General features: G+C 34.3%; 1 protein-coding gene across 1 annotated transcript; it reads left to right on the top strand.

Moving 5' to 3' along the window:
• Positions 1 to 1,437: 1,437 nt before the first annotated feature.
• Positions 1,438 to 23,796, top strand: LOC110658484 (ycf3-interacting protein 1, chloroplastic). The gene is made up of 6 exons (XM_021816108.2): positions 1,438 to 1,788; positions 1,894 to 1,938; positions 2,238 to 2,351; positions 4,312 to 4,392; positions 22,798 to 22,962; positions 23,494 to 23,796. The coding sequence occupies exons 1-6, from the start codon at positions 1,477 to 1,479 to the stop codon at positions 23,581 to 23,583; spliced, it is 807 nt and encodes a 268-aa protein (XP_021671800.1). The 5' UTR covers positions 1,438 to 1,476; the 3' UTR covers positions 23,584 to 23,796.
• Positions 23,797 to 24,161: the final 365 nt, after the last annotated feature.

The following is a 24,161-nucleotide window of genomic DNA, read 5'->3' as shown; positions in this document are numbered from 1 at the left end:
TTTGAAATGGTTTGATCTGGAAATTTTGAGTTTAATTATGGTTGATGCTGTTGGTTTGAGATTATTTGGAGGTTGGGATTTGTGAAGTGATTTATTAGAAGTGCTTTTTATAGGTTTTAAAGTTTTAGTTTTTCTCAATTATAGACGGCACTCTACCGAAATTTTTACAAAATTTGCGAAAAAATAAAAATGATCAAAATTTTTATCTAGTTTTTAAAATGAACTTCAAAATTTTTAATACCTGTTAAAAGTGCTCACCACCTTCAAAAGAAAATAAAATTGTTTTAAAATCCCTTATAGTGTATTTAATGGGTTATCGGTAGGTGAAGTTTGATAATTTATTAAGTATACCACGAGATCATGTTATGACTTACGGAGAAGTAAGGTATTACATTCATTATAGTAATGGTTGGAGGACTTGAAATACAAGAGAAGAGTGGTTTGAGTGGACCAATATTTTAAGAATCACCCTTTTCTGTCATTTTGGAAAAGTGAGACCCAGAGAACACTTAGCAATTAAAAAAATCAGAATTCTAAAGAAAAGAACCCAAGTATAATGTAAAAGAATCAAATCCAGAACTACTGCAGTGCTTTGAGATGAAGAAAGGAAAAAGCCCAATGTCAGGTTTATGGCTAAGAAGGCTTGCAGGAAAGAGACTAGATGTCCGACATTTGATCTGGGAAGAGATGTCACCGAAAAACTGCTCATGCATCGGCGCATGTATTAATAGTGGAATTATTATGGTGATGCATGGGAACTGACAACGAGAAATCTGGTGTCGACTTTCTGGGGACTAACTCGCTAGCGGCTGGGGAAGCTCCGAAGGCTGGTGGTATACTCCACCTCCCTCTGGAAGATGATGAACAAAGAAGTCAATCCCCTTTTTCCTTGATCGATTGAAAAGAAGAAGAAGGGAATCAATCCCTTTCTTTTGGCTTTGATATTATATATATATATATATATATATATATATATATATATATATATAAATAAAAGAATAAAATAAAATATTTTAATTAATTATACCATAAATTAATTAAAAAATTACTATTATAATTTGTGAAAATTTATTAAATTAAATTAAATGAGATAGAAATTTTGATGAAAATTAATTTAATAATAGCAATAATTTATTTTTATTAAAAATATAATTAAGATAAAATTAAAAAATTATAAATTATTCCATGCTGTGCATGTATTCTGCTAATTGAATCAAAATGGGACCGATTTAAGCGGAGACTGGAACCATTAAAAATTGAAATTAAAACTGCCATTGAATCAAACCGAGTTCAAAACCAAATTACCTGGAAACAGAACCGGTTAAAACAGCCTAAGTAGGCCGGTCTAATTCCAGTTTCATCCTTCCTTCAGCCCTGAATCATTGATTCCGGCCCAAATCGGACCGGGGTTCAGGTCCATGCTATGGTGTGTTAGAGAACGCGAAATCAAAACAAAACTGTGGGGTAGTGGTCACAATGGCTCTGCAACTTTTCCAACTGACATTGGCTTCCTCGTTATCTTCTTCTTCATCTTCTGTAGACGCCCATTCTCTCATCTTGTACCGCCACCGATATGCACCTTCAAGAAGAAGATTGGGTAGCCTTTGCCTAAACCACAGTACAAGCAACAGTAGCTTGGGAAGAAGGAAGACTATTGGCTTGTTGGTTGGTAGAGAAGACATTGAACTGCGTGTCCCAGATGAAGAAGAAGAAGAAGATGAGGAGATAGAAGAAGAGGGATCACCACCCAGCCCTCAAGACCTCCAATACATTCAAGAAATCAAAAGGGTCTGTTTCTGTTTGCTTTCTCTATTTATGCTTTTTTTTTTTTCCTTTTTCATTTTGTATAATCATTAATTGCACAATATCTTCTGCTTTTCTTGATTTTATTAGGTCTTGGAGCTTCTCAAGAAAAATAGAGACATGTTATTTAATGAGGTAATGTTTCTTTTGCTATTTATTTCTTGATTTTCTGTTTCAATTAAGTCTAAATTATTCGATAGGTTCTTGAATTCATATCATAATTGTTATAATAAAGACAAGTCAATTAAGTCATTTACATTACTCAATTGTTCAAGTTAGTTAAAATGGTGGCTACTTTGACTTTTCCCTTTTTCAATTTCTTTTTGCAGTTGGCTACTTCGATTTCAATTCCTTAGCTAATTAGCAATGTATTTTAGTGTGTGTTAGCTGCTCCGGCTGGTAAATTATTGTCTGTTTTTTCAATCTATTTTCAGGTTAAATTAACGATAATGATTGAGGATCCAAGAGAAGTTGAGCGAAGGAGGCTACTTGGCATTGAAGACCCTGATGCCCCAACCAGAGATGAGTTGGCTGAAGCTTTAGAACAGGTATTTCCCTCTTTCTATAATTCTTCCATGACTTATATCAATTTTCATTCAGTTCACTATAGAACTTGAAAGTGTGGATAAGCCTATATCTCAATTGAGGTGTGCTATGCGTTGCAACGTGGAGGTTACTATTAATTCATACTTATGGTAAGAGCAACATAGGATCGGAGGTAAATATGTGCTGGCTTTTGTGATGTATAACCATTTTGAGAGATATTTTTCAGTGTTTGAATAGGGTGGCAAATTAAATTTCAGCTTCATTACTGGTGTGTTTACATTTTTGGTTGGGAATTGATCTGCATCTTCCTTACTCATAAACAATGATATCGGCTATTTTGATAGTAAATGTTTGCTCACTATCACGATTCACTAACACAGAAAGTTATGAAGTAGACTCTTTGACTTGCAATAAGGAACCAGAATTTTATAAGCAACTGAATGGCAAAGAACCCGAATATTCTAATGCAGTAAGGATTATCTCATGACTGTTAATTATCTGTCTCCTCAAAATGAACCTTGATGTCTGTCAATCCTTCCTAATGGTTTTGGCAATTACTTCATGAGGCACTCAGCAGATTTAGTACCCTTGATCAAGCATTATCCTTATTAGAATTATCTTATGAGGCTTGAAAAGATACTGTATATCCCTGAAATGTGCACTCATGCAAAGCCTTCTTCAAGATTCAATTCTAGGACTTTTGATCAAAGAGGCTTTGTGTTACAAATAGCAAATCAAGGGACCCATTTACAAGCAAGACATATTGGCGATTTAGGCATAGGAAACATAAAGGAAGTCAGGCCATTTAATTTTCAGTTTAAGTCTAATGTAGGAATGATTTATTTTTCTGTTATTAGTTGCTATTTCAGTTTAGCTTAATTGTTATTTTCAGTTTATTTATTTATTATCCTAGGAAATAAGGAAAAGGATAAAAATAGTAATGACAACTCTAATATGGTGTAACATAAAGATTAGGTTGAGGACTCACTCAACCCTCATTTATGTATCTATATGCACATCAGTAAATGAGAGCAATTTCAGAGTTTTTTTCATTGTAAAATATCATAGGGTTAGACTACTTTCATCATAAGCCATGAAGAAAGAAGAACAATAAAGAATACCTGTGACTTGATCCCAAACACAGGTCTGTAACAATCTGGTATCAGAGTGGAAATTCATGGACAGTTCTGCAAATTCGTCATTCCTTTGTTAACTATGTTATGTTAGTTTCTTCTATGCAATTATATAATTATTAATTTAAAACTCTTGACTTTTATATTTGCTTAGTTTTAAAAATTATAAAAATGTATTATATCTCATGATTTTCCTCCTAAAAAGTAAATACTATATAACAATTTTCACTACTCTAAAAAGCACCATTCTTTGCTCTCATTTACTCTATGTGCTAACATTTTCTTTTCCATCTTCAGAAAAACAAAAAAAAAAAAAAAAAAAATGAAGAGCAAAGCATTTATAAAATTTTATGTAAAGTTTCTTTCCAAATGGTATTAAAAAAAAAAAAAAAAATTACAACCTCATCTCATAAACACCGTCAAAGGATACTCTCAAAAGAATTGCCATTTTGATATGTGAAAAAGTCTTCTTGATTATTTATCATTCATGTTAGAGTTGTTTCATAAACCTTTTCATTTGATTTATACTAATATTACATTTTTTATTTTTTAATTTAGAAAATTGGTCATTTTGATACTATGAACGTGAATTCAAATATAAATTTATAATAAGAAAATTTACCACACAATGTGCGGGCTAAAGTTTAGTTGATGGATACACTTGACTTTAGAATACTAAAGCATTAAAATGTTGGTGCGCCAAAATTTTGAGATTTGAGACCTTTTGTCTTACCATAGAAGGAGAAGAAGAAGCTTTTTCTTTCATATAATGTAAAATCTAAAACTTTATCTCATTTATTTTGTTATCCTATAATTCTTTGTTTAATAGGTGAATGAAGGTAAAGTCCCAAAAAATCGTGTTGCACTCCAAATACTAGCAGAGGAAATGATGAGTTGGCCTAATTTAGAGGTAATTATTTTTTTGGTACATACGAGGGTTGTTAGTGTTAGAAATGATGTGATTTGATTTATTCTGATCAGCTTTATGCTCATTGCTGTATGCATTTTCATAAATTTTCCTTCATGTATCTTCATTTAAAAAAAAAAAAAAACACCTTGGTCTAGTTTTTGTGGTCTGTACCAAGTCCAACTCCCTAATTTGATCAAAGGCAAACCATTCACTAAGAATAGAATATTTGCAAGAAAGAAAAACGCCTATCATGTGTAGTATTCCTATTTTTTGTGTAGTATTCTTATTTAGTGCTGGATTTATATTCTTAATTAGTTAGGTTAGCATAATTACAGGGATTGCATTCCTGTTATGATGGGAAGAAAGGTGTATATATTTTTATATCAAATCAATGTGAAATACAATAGAAATTTCCTCATAATAGGCTCTATGGGATGCTCCATACGTCTATGCTTCCTTTAGTGATGCAAGGACACTTAAGACACGTGAACCAAGTAACTTGCTGATGTAGAACAAGGAGGAACAAGGAATTAACCTTAGGGCAAGAGAACTAATTCTCAATAATTTTATTTAATCTCAACAATAATAATAATAATAATAATAATAATAATAATAATAATAATAATAATAATAATAATAATAATAATTCAAAGCTACTGAATAATAGAAAATTAGCTTTATTTATATAGCTTACAACCCTAATTAAATTAGGAATAGAAACCCTAATTCAACTCTAATTAGGAATACTGAACTAATTAAACTTCATAAATCAGAATACTTTCCTAAATAAAATATTAATATAACTCCTAAACAACGAAAATCTAGGTCTTATTTATAGGATTAGGAATTCTAATCTCGTTAGGATTAGAGAACCCTAATTCAATCATAATTAGGAATTAAAGAATCCTAATTTAATTAGGAATCCGAATCTATTTAAGATAGATAATCATAAAAAACTAAAATTTTTATTAAACTAAAATTCTTATTTTCTATATTTTTTCCTAAAATAAGTACTCCTAAAATCTTTAGGAGTGTATTCTGCATCATTCTCCCTTTGTTGAAAAGAACTCGACTTCGTAGAGTTGACTTGCAAATAAGCAAAAAGTGAGAAGGATCTTGGCTCTGGAATTCCTCTTGTGTGATCCAAGTAGCATCAGAATCAGGACGGCCTTACCATTTGACAAGAAATCTACTAAATCCACCTTCTGAGGAAGTAGCAAACTCATTATCAAGCATTGCATCAATGATATCTTTAGGCTAAGGAAGTGATGGCGACTTTGTCACAAGCTGACTTGTAGAAACGCTAGAAGGCAAAATAGGAGGCACAAAAGTGCCTCGATAAGGTGACAAGTCCTCCACATTGAAAACAGGACTAATATTCATATTTTTAGGTAAGTCAAGTAAATATGCATTATATCCAATTTTTTGCAAAATGAAGAAAGGGCCAATGGCTCGAGCATGAAGTTTCTTTAAAGAATTTTTAGGAAATCTTTTAGGGCAAATACAAACCATGGCATTATCACAAACATTGAATTCTTTATTCCTACGATGCACATTAGCGGCATGTTTGTAATTTTCATTACTTAAAGCAATCTTTCGCCTAATCTCATCATGCAATTCATGAATATGTTGAGCAAAAGATTCAGTAGGTTGAGAAACACAAATACCAAGTGGAAGAGGAACAAGGTCAACTGGGGTACGGGAAGAATAGCCATGAACAATCTCAAAAGGGCTCTTACCTGTGGAACGATTTACTGAATTATTACAGGCAAAATCTGCAATAGAAATAACCAAATCCCAATTACCTTGCTTCTCTCCTACAAGACACCTAAGCAAATCACCCAAGCTATGATTCATAACTTCTGTATGACCATCTGTTTGAGGGTGAAAAGCTGAAGAAAATTTCAATGTTATGCCAAACTTCCAAAGTGTCTTCCAAAAGTAACATCTCTATCAGACACTATAGAAGAAAGTAAATCATGCAATTTGACAACTTTCCTAAAGAACAATGCAGTTACATGTGAAGCATCATATATCTTGTTACATGGAATGAAATGCGCCATTTTTGAAATCCAATCCACTACTACTAAGATAGAATCATGCCCTCGCTGTTTTAGGTAACCCAATAACAAAATCCATACTCACATCTTTCCAAGGGGTATGTGGAATAGGAAGAGGAGTGTACAAACTAATGTTATGTTTCTTAGCTTTAGCTAACTGACAAGTGCGACACTATGAGACAATCTAGCAACATCTCTCTTTAATGAAGGCCAATGGAACCTATCCTCAACAAGTGAAATGGTCTTATCTTTTCCAAGATGTCCTGCTAGCCCACCTGCATGTAATTTCCATACTAAAAATTCTCTAAGTGAAGTACGAGGAATGCACAATTTAGTGGCCAAAAATAAATAACCATAATGAATAACAAAATCAACAAAATCACTATGATTACCTATATTCACCTCTTGAAAAATAAGACCAAAATCAGGACAAGTATCATAATCATCTTTCATCTTTTCAAATCCAATAACATTTGCACTCATTTCATGAAGAACAATTGCTATATGACTAAGTGCATCAGCTGCTTTATTCTCAACACCAGAACGATATTTAAGAACAAATGAATACTCATTAAGAAACTCAACCCACCTACCATGTTTGGAATTCAATTTCTTTTGTGAGTTCAATTGCCTCAATGCTTGATGGTCAAAAAACTAAACAAACTCTTGTGGTGATAAAAAATATCGCCAATGACGAAGAGACTGGAAAATAGCATAAAAGTACCTATCATAAGTGGAATACCTTTGTTTAGCTTCATTGAGTTTTTCACTAAAAAATGCTATAGAATGACCTTGACTCAAGACCTCTCCAATACCAACGCCTGAAGCATCACAAGCAACTTCAAAAACTCTATCAAAGTTAGGATGCCCTAAAATAGTTGCTTTAGTTATTTTTAACTTAATGTCATCAAAGGCTTTAGCAGCAGCTTTAGTCCAATTAAACACGCCTTTCTTAAGACAATTAATAATAGGATCCATGATTGAATTAAATCCCCTAATGAATCTTCTATAAAAAGTAGCCAATCCCTGAAAACTACGTACCTCAGAAATTGTTTTATGTGCAGGCTACTCTTTAATAACTCTTACCTTTTTAGGATCAGCTGCTATACCTTGCGCAGACACAATAAAACCTAAGAAAAGCACTTTAGATTGCATAAAAGAATACTTCTTAAGGTTAGCATACAATTTTGCTTCCTTAAGAGTCTCAAAACCCTATCGAAGATGATCCAAATGCTCTTCTTTAGATTTACTGTAGATCAAAATATCATCAAAATAAACATCCAAAAATTTACCAATGAAAGATTGTAAAACATGATTCATGACATGCATAAAAGTACTAGGTGCATTAGATAGTCCAAAAGGCATCACTAACTATTCATACAATCCTTCTTAGGTTGTAAAAGCAGTTTTTCACTCATCTCCTAGTCTAATCCTGATTTAATGACATCCACTACGTAAATCAATTTTAGAGAACACACAAGATCCTGCAAATAAGTCCAACATATCCTCAAGTCTAGGAATTGGGAACCTATATTTAATAGTGATCTTGTTTATGGCTCTACTGTCTACACACATTCTCCAGGAGCCATCTTTCTTAGGTGTCAAGAGTGAAAAAGCAGCACATGGGCTAAGACTATGCCTAACAAAGCCCTTTGTCAAAAGTTCTTCAACTTGCCTATTTAACTCAGCTCGTTCCATAGGGTTCATCCTATAATGAGGAGGATTAGTAACGTAGAATAGGAAGTTTAGAATTTTATCTAGGAATTTTAATTATTATAGAATTAAGAAATTTAAAGAGTTTTTATTGTTTAGGAATTTTATTATTATTAGGCCTATTATTTTCTAATTTATCTTATTTAGTATTCCTAATTATGCATTTAAACAAAGTTTTCTTTTAGGCATTTAAATAAAAGCCTCTGAAATCAACCAAAATAGTGGTTGATGATACCTTCCTGATGTAGAACAAAGGGAAAGAATCAAAAGCAAAGAAAAATCAAGGACCAATCATTGAACAAAGAGCACTAATTCTCAAGATAGTATTAAGCTTATAGAAATTGTCATAATAAAAAACTGCTAACAATGAAAACCTAGGCCTTATTTATAGGATTAGGAATCCCAATCTTATTAGGATTAGAGAATCCTAATTCAATGATAATTAGGAATTGAAAAATCCGAATTTAATTCGGAACCTAATCTATTTAGGATACACAATCATAAAAAACTAAAATTCTTATTAAACTAAAATTCTTATTTTCTATATTTTTTCCTAAAATAAGTACTCCTAAAATCTTTAGGAGTGTATTCTGCATCAGAAGGTAGGCACAGTTGAAATTTTGCTGATGTATCAGGAGTGACATGGCAGTGTTGGTAGGTAATGTGCAAGTTGATATGGGAGGGGTAGTGCAAGTGCAGGTCTTGTGTGACTCACAGTAAGGAGTTGGGGTTTTGCCTTTGAATCTAGGCACAAATGGGACCCGACTTGAAATGTTTAGGCTACTGGAGTGTTGGATGGGAGCTCTGGTGGCTTGAATGAGGTCGTTGGATGTCAGCAATGTGCAAAAAAAGCTTAGTTGTTAGGAGCTGCTATGGATCTAGCGAGTAACGAGTCAGGTTACCTTTGAGCCGTTTGGATCTTAGAGTTCTAGCCATTGTTTGGTGATCGGTGAAGGAGTGAAAGCGTGATTATTGGGCATTAGAACCTTGAATTTCAAAAATTATTTTAAGGTTACATGCACCATACCAAGTTTTTTATGAACCTAATAAATTTCCAATGCTCAATTGCATACCAAAATATATTTTAGCATGCATTAAAATTTCATTTGCCATTAAAGATTATGAAGTAACATTTAATTCAATTAAACCCTAACTAAAAGAGGGATTTTTAGGTACTAACCTCTTGATGCACAATTGATGTAATCTTAGGATGCTCTTAGGACCCCAAATGTTGTCCCTCTAGCTTGTCCACCACAAGCACACTATTAAGCAACTATGGCAGCCCCAAATTTTACCTCTCAAGATTTGCCAACCACTTGAATATGGGGTTTAGTGCTTTAGTGAAGGTTAATGGGTATTTAAGACACTAGAAACCATTTTTAGCAATTTTAATTCAAAGAAAACAAGTGATATTTCTTTGAATCAAGTGAGAAAAGAAGAGAGGAGATGGACTCACCAAGGCGCTGTCCACTTTGAAGAGAGGAAGAAGAATTGATTTTGTTTCTTCTTTCTTTTCCTTTTATACTTAGGTTAAAATCTCATTAACTCTCTTGCCACATGTCACTACTAGATTTAATCTTACTTTTGTTGACTTAATCTCATCAAGCCAAGTGTCAAAGGTAGATTGAATCTTGACTTTTATCATCTTGCATGATTGAAAGACAAATAACAAGTTTTTGGTGCCATGTATCACCATCTCATGGTGCCACATGTCACCATGTGAAATGACCAATTTGCCCTTACTCTTTAATTTGAGTTCTCAACCCAAAATTGTAATTTCTCCTCTTTAAATCAATTGATATCAAATATAAATTAATTAATTAATTAATCTCCATTAATTAATTTCTCATAATTAAATTCATATTTAATCAAATTAAATATAAATTTAATTTATAATGCACATCCAATAACCTAGATTTGATTTCAAGTCATGCTAGGGACTTTGCAATCTTATTGCAAACTAAACCTCTTTAATTAATTAATTAAACCCTTTAATTAATCAATTAAATCACATTTTAAATGGTGATTAGCTTGTGTAGATGTGTGACTTACTAAGCTTATTACTTGTTGGCAATGAGAAATGATATTAACTTTTAACATCATTAGAACTCTTTCTTACCATAAATGATTTTTCTAAATCATTTCAGGTATCTCATAGACCATGGTTAACACCTAGCATAGTATGCCATGGCCACCCAATCAGTAATAAGGAATATCTTAAATGAACCTTTAATCATATGTTACCATGCACTAGAATCTCTCTGTTACAACATTTATAATACATGCCAACTCAACTACTTAATTCAACTAAGTCTTTATCCCAAAAATTTGGGGTCGGCTGTATGTATTCGCTTTCTCCACTATAAACGATTTTCGGTTAGATCCTCAAAAATGTGTAATGCTTTTAGGTCATGTTGTACTACTCTTCTCCAAGTCAATTTAGGTCCACCCCTTTTTTTTCTTTCTATCCTTTAACCTAATGTGCTCTACCTGTCTAACTGGAGCCTCCGTATGTCTACGCTTCACATTACCAAACCACATCAATCTCCCTTCTCTCAACTTATCTTCAATTGGCACAACTCCTACCTTTTCTCTAATACTCTCATTACGGACTTTATCTAGTCTAGTATGGCTACTCATTCACTTTAATATTCTCATCTTTGCAACTCTTATCTTAGACACATATGACTCTTTCAGTGCCCAACACTCACTACCATATAACATAGCCGGTCGTATGGCTGTACGGTAAAATTTTCCTTTCAATTTATTGGGAATCTTACGATCACATAAAACTCTCGTGGCACTTCTCCACTTCAACCATCCGGCTTTAATCCTATGACTAACATCCTCCTCACAACCCCCATCTACTTGAAGGACTGAGCCTAGATATTTAAAGTGATTACTTTGGGACAGTACCACTCCATTCAAACTAACTCCTTCCCTATCACCAGTTTGGCTTTCACTGAACTTGCAATGCATGTATTCTGTCTTCGTTCTACTTAACTTAAAATCCTTTGACTCTAGAGTACTTCTCCAAAGCTTTAGCTTTCTATTGACTCCTTCTCGTGTCTCATCTATCAGAACAATATCATCCGCAAACATCATACACTAAGGAATACTCTCTTGTATATGTTTCGTCAATTCATCTAAAACTAATGTAAAAAGGTAAGGGCTTATGGCTGATTCTTGGTGTAATCCAATTGAGATCGGAAAATCTCTTGTGTCCCCTCCCATTGTGCGCACAATAGTAGTTGCTCCTTCATACATATCTTTCAACACTTGTATGTACCTAATAGATACCCTCTTTTGTTCTAACACATTCCATAAGACATCTCTTGAAACACTATCATAAGTCTTCTCCAAATCAATAAAAACCATGTGTAGATCTTTCTTCACATCTCTATATTTCTCCATCAAGCTTCTAATGAGAAAAATCGCTTCCATAGTTAAACGACCGGGCATGAAACCAAATTGATTAAGAGAGATAGAAGTATCATGACGTAGTCGATGCTCCACAACTCTCTCCCACAACTTCATAGTATGGCTCATGAGTTTAATTCCCCTATAGTTTGAGCAACTCTGTATGTCTCCCTTATTTTTAAAAATAAGTACTAAAGTACTTCTCTTCCATTCATCAGGCATTTTCTTTGAGTTTATAATCTTATTAAATAATTTAATTAACCATACCACTCCCATATCTCCCAAACACTTTCACATTTCAATTGGTATTTCATCGAGTCCACAGGCTTTACCCACTTTCATTCTAAGTGCTTCATTTACTTCTAAAGATCTAATCCTTCTAGTATAATTCACATTCTTTTCTATTGTTCTATAGTCTATATTCACGCTATTATCATTTTGACTATTATTAAAGAGATCATTAAAATAATTTCTACATCTTTCTTTAATGTCCTAATCTTTCTTCAACACTTTTCCTTCTTTATCCTTAATGCACCTAACTTGATTGAGATCTTAACATTTCCTTTCTCTCCTCCTTGCTAATCTATAAATATCTTTCTCTCCTTCTTTAGTTCCAAGTTTCTAATATAACTTTTCAAAGGTCTGTGCTCTTACTTGACTAACTGCCTTTTTTGCCTCTTTCTTTGCTATCTTGTACTGTTCATATGCTTTACAATGCATGCCACTAAAATAAAATTAATTATTTTACATCCCAAAGAAAAATAAAAGAAATAAATCCAATTATATTGGTCTTTTATTGTGCATGATCATCTATCATGCATATTAAAATTTAATAATTAAATAAAATATAAATACTGAAAATTAAATTGAATATCACATATTCAACCAAAAATTCAGATTTGAATCTTATTCAAATAAATTTAAATTTAAAAACCCTTTCCAAATTTAATACCTTGAAAACATTTTTCAAAAATTAATTGTGTGATTAAAATTTCTAATTAAACAATTTAATTAGGTATGGGCCTAATTATGGGCCTTAAGATATACAATTGCATAAAGGGTCTATAAACCAAGCACATACATCAAACACACCCTTAGGGTGTGAATCACATTCATACCGGCTCCTAGTGAGTATCCAACCAGCTTTAGATCAATCCAAATTTGATCCAATCATACAATTAAACCTCATAAACAATCTTAATGGCAATATAGTGGCTCTGATACCAATTGAATGAGTGGAAGCGTGATTATTGGGCATTAGAACCTTGAATTTCAAAAATTATTTCTAAGGTTACATGCATCATACCAAGTTTCTTACGAACCTAATCAATTTCCAATGCCCAATAGCATATCAAAACATATTTTAGCATGCATTAAAATTTCATTTGCCATTAAAGATTATGAATTAACATTTAATTCAATTAAACCCTAACTAAAAGAGGGATTTTTAGGTAGCAACCTCTTGATGCACAATTGATGCAATTTTAGGATGCTCTTAGGACCCCAAATATTGTCCCTCTAGCTTGGCCACTACAAGCACACCAAGAAGCAACTATGGTAGCCCCAAATTTTGCCTCTCAAGATTTGCCAACCACTTGAAGATGGAGTTTAGTGCTTTAGTGAAGGTTAATGGGTATTTAGGACACTAGAAACCTTTTCTAGCAATTTTAATTCAAAGAAAATAAGGGATTTTTCTTTGAATCAAATGAGAAAAGAAGAGAAGAGATGGACTCACCAAGGCGCCGTCCACTTTGAAGAGAGGAAGAAGAATTGATTTTGTTTCTTCTTTCTTTTCCTTTTATGCTTAGGTTAAAATCTCATTAACTCTTGCCACATTTCACTACTAGATTTAATCTTACTTTTGTTGACTTAATCTCATCAAGCCAAGTGTCAAAGGTAGATTCTCATGGTGCCATGTGTCACCATCTTATGGTGCCACATGTCATTATGTGAAATGACCAATTTGCCCTTACTCTTTAATTTGAGTTCTCAACCCAAAATTATAATTTCTACTCTTTAAATTAATTTATATTAAATATAAATTAATTAATCTCCATTAATTAATTTCTCATAATTAAATTAATATTTAATCAAATTAAATATAAATTTAATTTATACTATACATCCAATAGCCTAAATTTGATTTCAAGTCATGCTAGGGACTTTGCAATCTTATTGCAAACCAAACCTCTTTAATTAATTAATTAAACTCTTTAATTAATCAATTAAATCACATTTTAAATGGTGATTAGCTTGTGTAGATGTGTGACTTACTAGGCTCATTACTTGTTGGCAATGAGAAATGATATTAACTCTTAATATCATTAGAACTCTTTCTTACTGTAGAAAGAGATGATTCTCATTTATTTCAATTAATCTGTACATGGGTATGTGTATACAATTGATTCCTATAATTGTGTTCTACTAATTAGGAAGAAATCCTAAATAAGAAATCCTAAATAGGAATACAGAATACAAAATATACAGAGAAATAATATAGTGATTGACTTTCCATAACATAGTGATTGACTTTCCATAACACTCCCCCTCAAGTTGGAGCATAGATGTTAATCATGCCCAACTTGTTACAAATGTAGTAAATTCTAGCTCCATTCAGAACTTTTGTGAAAATATCTCCTAACTGCTCTCCAGTTTTGATGTGTCCTGTTGAGATGATCTGTTGTTGAATCTTTTCACGAATAAAGTGACAATCAATTGCAATATGTTTGGTCCGCTCATGAAACATCGGATTAGAAGCAATATGAAGAGCAGCTTGATTATCACAACAAAATTTTCGCAGGCAGGGAGGTCTTAAAACCTGTCTCATCTAGTAATTGAAATATCCACATTACTTCACATACTGATTGTGCCATAGTTCTGTATTCGGATTCAGCACTAGATCGAGAAACTACACTCTGCTTCTTGCTTCTCCAAGACACCAAATTTCCTCCAATAAAAACACAATATCCAGTAGTTGACCTCCTGTCAACCTTAGATCCAGCCCAGTCGGCATCTGAAAAACATTCAACATTCAAATGCCCATGATTACCATATAGCAAACCTCTTCCTGGAGCGCCCTTCAGATAACACAAGATTTGTTCCAAGGCTTCCAACTGTTGCTGACTTACCACACTAACGGCATAAGCAATGTCAGGACGAGTGACTGTAAGGTAGTTCAATTTTCCTACCAATCTCCTGTATCTCTCTGGATCTTCAAACAACTCACTATCCCCTGCTAACAATTGTAAAGTTGGAGTCATTGGTGCGCTACAAGGCTTAGCACCTAATTTTCCTGTCTCTGTCAATAGATCGAGGACATATTTTCTTTGAGACAAGAAAATACCCTTCTTACTTCTCATAACTTCGATACCCAAGAAATACTTTAACAATCCCAAGTCTTTGGTGCAGGCGAGTTTGGAGGAAGGTTTTAAGAGATGAAATACCTGCAGAGTCACTCCCAGTGATGACAATGTCATCCACATAGACTACTAAGAGAATTAGACCAGCCTCAGATTGCCTATAAAATACTGAGTTATCACACTTACTCTTTTGCATACCAAATTCCTCTACTGCTTCACTGAATCTCCCAAACCATGCCCTAGGACTTTGTTTCAAGTCATAAAGAGACTTCCGAAGCCTACAAACTTTACCCAACTCCCCCTGAGCAACAAACCCAGGTGGTTGCTCCATATACACCTCCTCCTGAAGATCACCACGAAGGAAAGCATTCTTGATATCCAATTGATGCAGGGACAAATCATATGTAGCTGCTAAAGAGATAAACAAGCGAATAGAAGTAAGTTTAGCTACAGGAGAAAAAGTATCAGAGTAATCAACCCCATATGTCTGAGCATATCCTTTTGCTACAAGGCGTGCTTTTAACCTAGCCTCAGAACCATCAGGATTTACCTTTACTGTATATACCCATTTGCAACCAATAGCTTTCTTACCAGTGGGCAAAGGCAATAGTTCCCATGTACCATTAGTATCTAAAGCCTCAATTTTCTCTTTCATAGCATCACACTAGCCAGGATGAGACAGTGCCTCATCAACAGTATTAGGGATAGGAACAGAGTCTAAAGAAGTAACAAAACACCGAGAATAAGAAGACAATTGATTATAAGAAACAAAAGAAGAGATAGGGTAAGTACATGAACGTTTACCTTTACGAAGAGCAATGTGTAAGTCTAGATCAGAATCATGATCAGTATGAGGTACAGGATCTCCCAACGAAGTAGCTGGTGGAGGATCTGAGTCAGGAATCTCTAATCTCCTGGAATAAACATGAACAACGGGAGGTCGAGTAGGTCTAGAGACAGAGGAAGGCAGTGGGAGAGGACTAGACATTGGTTGGACAGTATATATTAAGAGATCATCCTCCTCCCCCTGACTCTCATACACAGATGATGGAGGAAAAAATGGAGTGGACTAAAAAAATGTGACATCTGCAGAAACAAGATAACGATTAAGGGTAGGAGAGAAACAACGGTACCCTTTTTGGAGTCGAGAGTACCCAAGGAAGACACATTTGAGAGATTTTGGATCCAATTTAGTAACCTGTGAACGAACATCACGCACAAAACAGGTACAACAATAAATACGGGGTTCAATAGGGAACAAAGATTTTGTAGCAAACAAAGTAGTATAAGGAATATCCCCATTAAGGACAGAAGACGACATACGATTGATCAAAAAACATGCCGTAGAAACTGCATCCGCCCAAAAGTGTTTAGGTACTTTCATCTGAAAAAGAAGAGCACGAGTTACCTCAAGAAGATGACGATTTTTTCTTTCGGCCACGCCATTTTGGGATGGGGTATCCACACAGGAAGACTGATGAAGAATGCCATTTTGTGTCATATAAGGCTGAAATTGTGCTGAAAAGTATTCTTTGGCATTGTCACTTCTTAATATGCGCACAGAAATATTAAATTGAGTTTTGATTTCATTACAAAAAGCACAAAAGATAGAAAACAAATCAGAACGATTCTTCATTAAATATAACCAGGTAACACGAGAGTAATCATCAACAAAAGTAACAAAATAACGAAATCCAGTTTTAGATGTAACAGAACAAGGACCCCAAACATCAGAATGAACTAACTGAAAAGGAGATGAAGCCCGTTTATTGACTCTAGACACAGAAGGCAAATGATGATGTTTTGCAAATTGACACGACTCACATTCTAGTACTGATAAAGACTGAAATTGAGGACACAGCTTCTTCATGGTAGACAAAGAAGGATGACCCAATCTACAATGAGCTTCAAGAGGTGTTAAGGTACTGGAGCAAACAAGCGACCGCGGTACATGATTTTCCAGAATGTAGAGACCACCTGACTCGCGTCCTCTACCAATAATGCGCCGTCGTAAGATCACGAAACAAACACCGTCGGGAAAAAGGAAGCAGAACAATTTAAGGTACGAGTAAGTTTACTAACAGAAAGTAGTTTAAAAGAGAATTTTGTTAGAGACAAAACAGAAGACTAAGAAATTGTGAAGTCGGGTTCGCGATTCAGAACCCATGACACAAGAAGTAGAACCATCACTAAAGTAATGATGAGGAAGTGAGATTAGGTGAAAGCGGATAGAAGACTAGAATTACTCATGTGATCATCGCACCAGAATCAATAACCCATTTGGATGAAGAAGACACAAGGCATGTAGTGGATTTACCTGATTCAGCGATCGCAGTGACAGGGGAACTGGTAGGCTTTAGAGATGCCTGATACTGGGAAAATTGTGCAAAATCCTCTGTAGATACCAAAATAGTTTTCTCAGAGGAAGTTACTGTAGAATTCTCTGCTGCCATATTTGCCATCTGTGATCGCTGATTTTTTCTCTGAAGTTGCGGACAATTATTTTTTGTATGGCCAGGCTCATGGCAATAATAACAAATGACTCTTCTTCAGTCCTGATTAGAACTAGCCTCTCCATTACGCTGATTACTTATGTTGCCTGTAATTCCTCCCCTACTTCCTCTTCTATTACCCTATTGTCCATTTGGATTACGGCTAATAAGAGCACTACTGGCAGGCTGTGAAGATTGAGTACTCTCTGTACGAAGGATCCGTGTGAACGTTTCATGCAAAGAGAAAATCTCAGAATTGGAGAGGATCTGAGATTTAGCAGTCTCATACTCTGAAGGAAGGCCTGCAAGAAAACTCATAACGACGATTGCTCCGTTGGGCCTCACGAACTTTCACATCGGGACTAAAAGGCAACAATACATTAAGTTCCTCATATACGTTTAAAATCCATAAAATAAGCCGTGAGAGACTTATCCTCTTTCTCAAGACGGTAGAATGCCTTACAAACATCATAAATACGGAGATATTCCCTTTATCGAATCTGAGAAAATCTAAGTAATCCATCAATTCCTTAACAAATTCACAGTGATTAATTAAACTAATTACCTCACTATGAATCGAGTTCCGAAGCTGCAAAAACAACCGAGCATCCTCCCTTAGCCAAGTTTATCGTGTATCATCAGTGGGTGGATCTTTAGTAAAGTGATCATCCTTATCAATGCTACGCAAATAGACCCTAACAGTCTTACTCCACTCCAGGTAATTTGAACCATTAAGTTTGTGTTCCGTGATCTTAGTCATCACCGGAATCACATCAGAAATAACATTCTTATTGTCTGCCATTTGTTGAGACAAAGAAAACTAATCGAAACGCTAATCCAAAGTGCTTATAGCAGCAAAATAACCCAAAATCATAAATCAAACAAATACCAAAATAGAATATGAGAGCCAAACCTCAGAAGTCCTTTAATGGTTATACTGGATCAGGCAACAGCACACAGTGGTGGAATGAGGGGGTTGAGACGACGCCGGCGATGTTGATCGGGGTTGAAACGGCCGGTTGGCGGCCAAGGTCTCTCATGAGCTGGGTAGTGAGAACAAATAGTCACCCTAGATTGATGACCTGCTCTGATACCATGTAGAAAGAGATGATTCTCATTTATTTCAATTAATCTGTACATGGGTATATATATACAATTGATTCCTATAATTGTGTTCTACTAATTAGGAAGAAATCCTAAATAAGAAATCCTAAATAAGAAATCCTAAATAGGAATACAGAATACAAAATATACAGAGAAATAATATAGTGATTGACTTTCCATAACATAGTGATTGACTTTCCATAACACTTACCATAGATGATTTTTCTAAATCATTTCAGGCATCTCATAGACTATGGTTGACACCTAGCATAGTATGCTATGGCCACCTAATCAGTAATAAAGAATACCTTAAATGAACATTTAATCATATGTTACCATGCACTCTCAGTTACAAAATCCCAATTCGAGTTGGAGTCATGGTTAATGTCAAACTCCGTTTGCTATGAATATTTTGTTCTCTTTTAATTTCAGTTCTTGATTAATTAGATTTTCTTGTCAAAAACTCTTTTTTGACTAAATCTGTCTGTCCTAGTCAGGAACTTGAAACATTAAGAACAATTAAATGAACATAGGATTTTATCCCTATTTACTTAGGATAACGAATTCCATCTTGATCAACACCTATCTCCATATATAACTAGTAAAAGCCAACGAATGCCCATATACCCATACATAGTACAAGTATGAAAGTAGTATCAAACTCAAACCATCTATATACAAGATAACTGTGTTATCTCAGGTCTAAAGATTATATGCACTGATATGATATATGACAATGCATTGACAAGAGTAAACTCCATGTGCTTGTCATAAGCGTCACTGGTTCGGCCTACTTATTATGTATAAGTGCCTATTATGTTTGTTATGTGGCATAAGACTCACCACTCTATCTTATTTATATCTCATATAAATACCTTGGGAATAAACATGATTACAATCTTTCTAAATAAGTCATGTCTATTGTAAAGTATCATCGATTGTAAACCAATTTATGATACTTTGTTCTAGAAATACTGTCACTCATATTCTTAACAATTTAAGAATAGAATTTCTAAGAAAATATCAATGGACCTTTTCTATTACACATAAATATATTATGTAAACGAAAAAGTGAAATTGCCTTTTTATTAATAAAATATGTACAAGATATATACAAAATGATATGCTCTAGGGCATACTACTAACAATCGGAAGGGTATTTCTGCACTTGACACAGGCCGGTGAGTCTTCTGGTGGTGGTGGCGGCGGGGTCGATCGGTGACCGAACGGTGATGGGTTTGTTGGGGGCTGTCGGCATTGCTTCTGGGTTATGGTTTTTGATGGGGCTTTTTTTTTTTTTTTTCCCAATAATACACAGTAAAAAAGCAAGAAAAGTTTCAAAGAGTTGTGATGGGAAATCTCGAAGGGAAAATTAGAACACAAGTGGAATGTTTGGTGATTTTGCGGAAGCTATGGAATTTGAATTGAATTTAGGCTTTGATTCCAAATTGATGTAATGAAGAGGAACAAGGAGCTAATCCTTGGGGAAATAAAACCAATTCTCAATAATTTTATTTAATTTCAATAATAATCATAATTCAAAGTTACTGAATAATAGAAAATTAGCTCTATTTATATAGCTTACAACCCTAATCAATTTAGAAATACAAACCATAATTCAATTCTAATTAGGAATACTAAACTAATTAATCTTCCTAAATAAAATATTAATATAATTCCTAAAAAATTAAATCTCTTTAAATTTCCTAAATCTATAATAATTAAAATTCCTAAATAGGATTCTCTGTCCACACTACATTACTTGCATCACAAAAGAACCCTAAAGTTCTAAGAGTTCCACTAAAAGACAATTACTTCATTGAGCATAAACAACTAAGTCGTTAATGGAATGGAAGTTTATCTAAGCTAATAGTTATAAGGTGATTCACGATGACACAATTGGCCAAAGGTTAGGAGTCGCCAAGTACTAGGACTCTTCGAAGGATTGTAAGCTCCCTTCTTCACAAAGTGTGACCATATAAATTCGAAGTCGAAGATGAGAACCTATCATAGATAAAATAGGATAGAGTTGAACATGAATTGAACACCTTCCCATTCATACTTGTATTCTACCTCGTACGTAGACAAGTGTTGAAAATGGCTTAAGAGACAACGTGCCACATCGGTAAAGAAAGAAGAAAAAGAGGGTTTCTAATGGGGCAAAACCAAACAAAAATGGCCTAGTGATGGGAGCCCAGTTTCAAGCCTAGTTCAGCATGGAGGCTTGCTTGTTTGTTGATTCACACTCTTGGGCTTATGATTCTCAACATGGTATTAGAGAAGTAAGGTCCAATGAGCCAAAAATAACTTCGACTTGGATGGACTCACTGGGCTAGTTAAAGGGGAGTTAGACCCTAAGGGCAGAGCTAAGAAAACTAGACCCAAGCTAGATAGGACACCTCATGTAATATCAAATGACAACTGGGCCTATGAAGCCAGAGTTAAACTTAGTTGCACTTAAGTGGGAGTGTTGGAAATGGCTTAAGGGATAAAGTCCCACATTGGCAGAGAAAGGAGAAAAAGAAGGGTTTATAATGGGGCAAAACCAAACCAAAATGGTTTAGGCCATTTTAATTATGGGGAGACTAGTTTCAACTCTAGTTTAGCATGGAGGCTTGCCTATTTATTGATCCATACTCTTGGGCCCTTGATTCTCAATAATAGAATAAGATAATTATTGCATCGATCAATACTATCTGTTATTGTGATATAGACTTTGTATTGAACTCATATACACTATGTTTGTAAAGTTGAAGCCTATAAAAGGGCTTGCATGTATTTTAATAAAATCATTCCGGACAAACAGCACAAGACTCCTCGGTCTTTTATGTTTTTCCTTTTTATTTTGGTCCTATAGATAAACCCATTCCTAACTTCTAAAGGTTAGTAAAGACCTTACATTGCTTCCTAATGTGTTGTAAGATGCTTTGGCTTACAAAGGTCAATGGTAAACCTTGTCAAGCTTCCAAAGGTTTTACTAGATTTATCATCCTCATTGGTGAAGATCCTTGCCATGCTTCTTAAGGTGTTGCAAGCATTCCTAGCCTACTCTAAGGTTAGTGAAGACACTTGCAGAGCTTCCTACGGTTATGTAGCATTCATCGGCTTCTCCTAAGGTTGGCAAAGACCCTTGTAAGGCTTCCAAAGGTCTTGCAAGCCGCTTTGTGTTCTAGCTACTCCAATACAAAGTGAAGAATTCATCCATCGAAGTTGATGTTTTCTATAAACGGTCAGCACCAACCTGTAATGCACACACTTCATTGAATACATTACGCCTGCAACACAGGTTATCAAGATCACCGTTGTGTTGAAAATATAGTTCAGTGTGGAACAAAAAGTGAACTGTCTTAATTCTGACAGCACTTGAATGGCTAGACATTGTGAAAGCAATTTCATGCACTTTTTCAAAAGTTGTAGTGGCTGGGGTAATTATGGTAGTGCAGAGTTCTCAATGCTTATCAATGATCTTTAGAAACCAGAGGTTTTAGACATCAAAGAGAAATATGACTAAATGTTCAACAAATTCTTAACAACTAATTTGGAGGAATGGTTCTTGTTCTTGTTGAGGTTAGTAATATAAAGAAACTAATGGAGAGATTACCTCTTTTGATGGAAATTTTCAATTTTCAACTCCTGGTCATGTGGAAGTTCCAAAGTATGTGTGCCTCGAATTCTATGATCTTGTGTTTGGATTAAAAAAAAAAAGAGTAAAATGTGAGATTTAAATTTAATAAAATTAGAAATTTTCTTTAATCGATTAAAGTTATGATTTTATATTAGGCTCGTAAATATAGCGATCATCTTATTTGAGTGTAGATTTGAATGCTTTTAAAAAAATGGTGTTATTAGAAATCCACTTTAAAAGAGTTCTTAATAAGTAAAATGATGTTATTTGAAATCCACAGCTTACCAACAATTTATACTAAAATAAATATAAATCCCTTAAATCAAATTTTGGTATCGAAACATAGCATAAGCTTCATATGCTTGATGACCAAGTCTAATAACTTCGCAAAATCAGTATGAATGGATTTTTCAATGAGGTCTGGTCATGCGGATAACTTAAAAATATAGGGCAAAACCTCTAACAAATGAACTGTTCATCTCATTTCCTTTTATTTTTAAATATCTAATCAAATTCTGTTTTTTGGGTCATACATGTACTTCTCATCATGGTTTTGACAGGGATTCCTATTCCTGTTATGTGCCTCCTATCACGAAAATATTCTTACATATACATGATCTGTTACTGAGTAGGTTGAAGCACCAAAGCAAACGCCAAACAAATCCCTATATGCAAATGCCACTGACACTGGTGTAGATCCTAAAGAGGCTGCAAAGAGACTTAAAATTGATTGGGATTCAGCCGCTGATATTGAAGATGTTGAAAACAGCGATGATACAGACGTTCCTCCAGCTGTGGTTTGTTCTCCTCTCTGATTAATTTAGTATGAGTCTTTCATCAATTGACCCTTGATCTAAACTTATGTGGATATTTTGCTGCTCGACAGTTGGAACTAGCTTTAAAATTAATTTACAAACCATTTCTGTGATGAATAATGCTGCCTGGCACACAGTTGAATTTCACTGCTCGGAATGTATTGATTTCACATTAGTGTTTATGGGTTTTCCTAATTCAGTAAAAGGGTGACCTAGTGCACGAAAAATCCACACTTACGGATTCATGGGAGGGTTCATGAACGTAACCTTACTCTTGCTTTGCTGAGAGGTTGTTTCTATGGCTCAAACCCGTGATTTCCGAGTCACAAATGGAGTAACTTTACCATTGCACCTGAGCCACCCCCTCGTTTTCCTAATTCAGTTGCACATGATGGAATTTGAGGTTACATTTTTGTAAGGGTAGCATAAAATGATGCCAATTTATAAGTGCACTTATTCTTTGCATTAGATAATGTTTTGAGGTTGTAACCAAAGAACCTAATTCTCTTGCAGGGTTATGGAGCACTGTACTTGATCACCGCTTTCCCAGTTATCATTGGTATTTCAGTAATATTAATCTTATTTTATAATTCTCTTCAGTAGAAAATTCTGTTGTACCATTTTAATTATACTATTATTTACTTCCAAACAATGTGAACATTATTTTGATTTAACCCAAAATTGTTTAGAGTGAAGAAAGCGAATTCATATAGCCGACTCCAAATTGATAAAGGTTGAGTTGAGTTGAGTTTAATGTGAATATTATTTTGATTAAGTAAAATAATTAAAAAAAATATAGTAGGCCCATTTAGATAATTTGTTGTGCTCATGAATGTCTTTCCCTGCTGCAAAGCGTTTCTTACCCCATCCCCTTGTATGCTGAGCTAAATTATGCATGAGCATAATGTATTACATTTTTATGGAAGGCCTGATGATTAAAAATATATATGCAAAACAAAAAGCAGCTTTTTTTTTTTCCTATCAAATTTGATTTGTATTTATACTCGAGACCTCATAATCTTGGAAATTCTCCAATAAAGTTGATTGGTTGATAAATTTTCTAGTTTTGGAATCATTCCTCATTCTTTTAATTTTGGAAATATTACAATTTCAAAGGTTATTTATAAATGTGTCCAATGATCAAATTTGAAGTTTGGATTATTTTTTTCTATGAAAAAAGT

This window comes from Hevea brasiliensis, chromosome 11, assembly GCF_030052815.1.
Source record: "Hevea brasiliensis isolate MT/VB/25A 57/8 chromosome 11, ASM3005281v1, whole genome shotgun sequence".
In the NCBI taxonomy this organism is placed as follows: domain Eukaryota; kingdom Viridiplantae; phylum Streptophyta; class Magnoliopsida; order Malpighiales; family Euphorbiaceae; genus Hevea; species Hevea brasiliensis.
This window is presented reverse-complemented; position numbering and strand designations above follow the sequence as displayed.

What these genes read in the sequence shown, in the direction of transcription:
- LOC110658484 (XM_021816108.2), top strand. Translation starts at nt 1,477, where the DNA reads ATGGCTCTGCAACTTTTCCAACTGACATTGGCTTCCTCGTTATCTTCT. An exon ending in TGAGTTGGCCTAATTTAGAG is followed by an intron (nt 4,393 to 22,797) that starts GTAATTATTTTT and finishes GTTACTGAGTAG; the next exon opens with GTTGAAGCACCAAAGCAAAC. An exon ending in CAGACGTTCCTCCAGCTGTG is followed by an intron (nt 22,963 to 23,493) that starts GTTTGTTCTCCT and finishes ATTCTCTTGCAG; the next exon opens with GGTTATGGAGCACTGTACTT.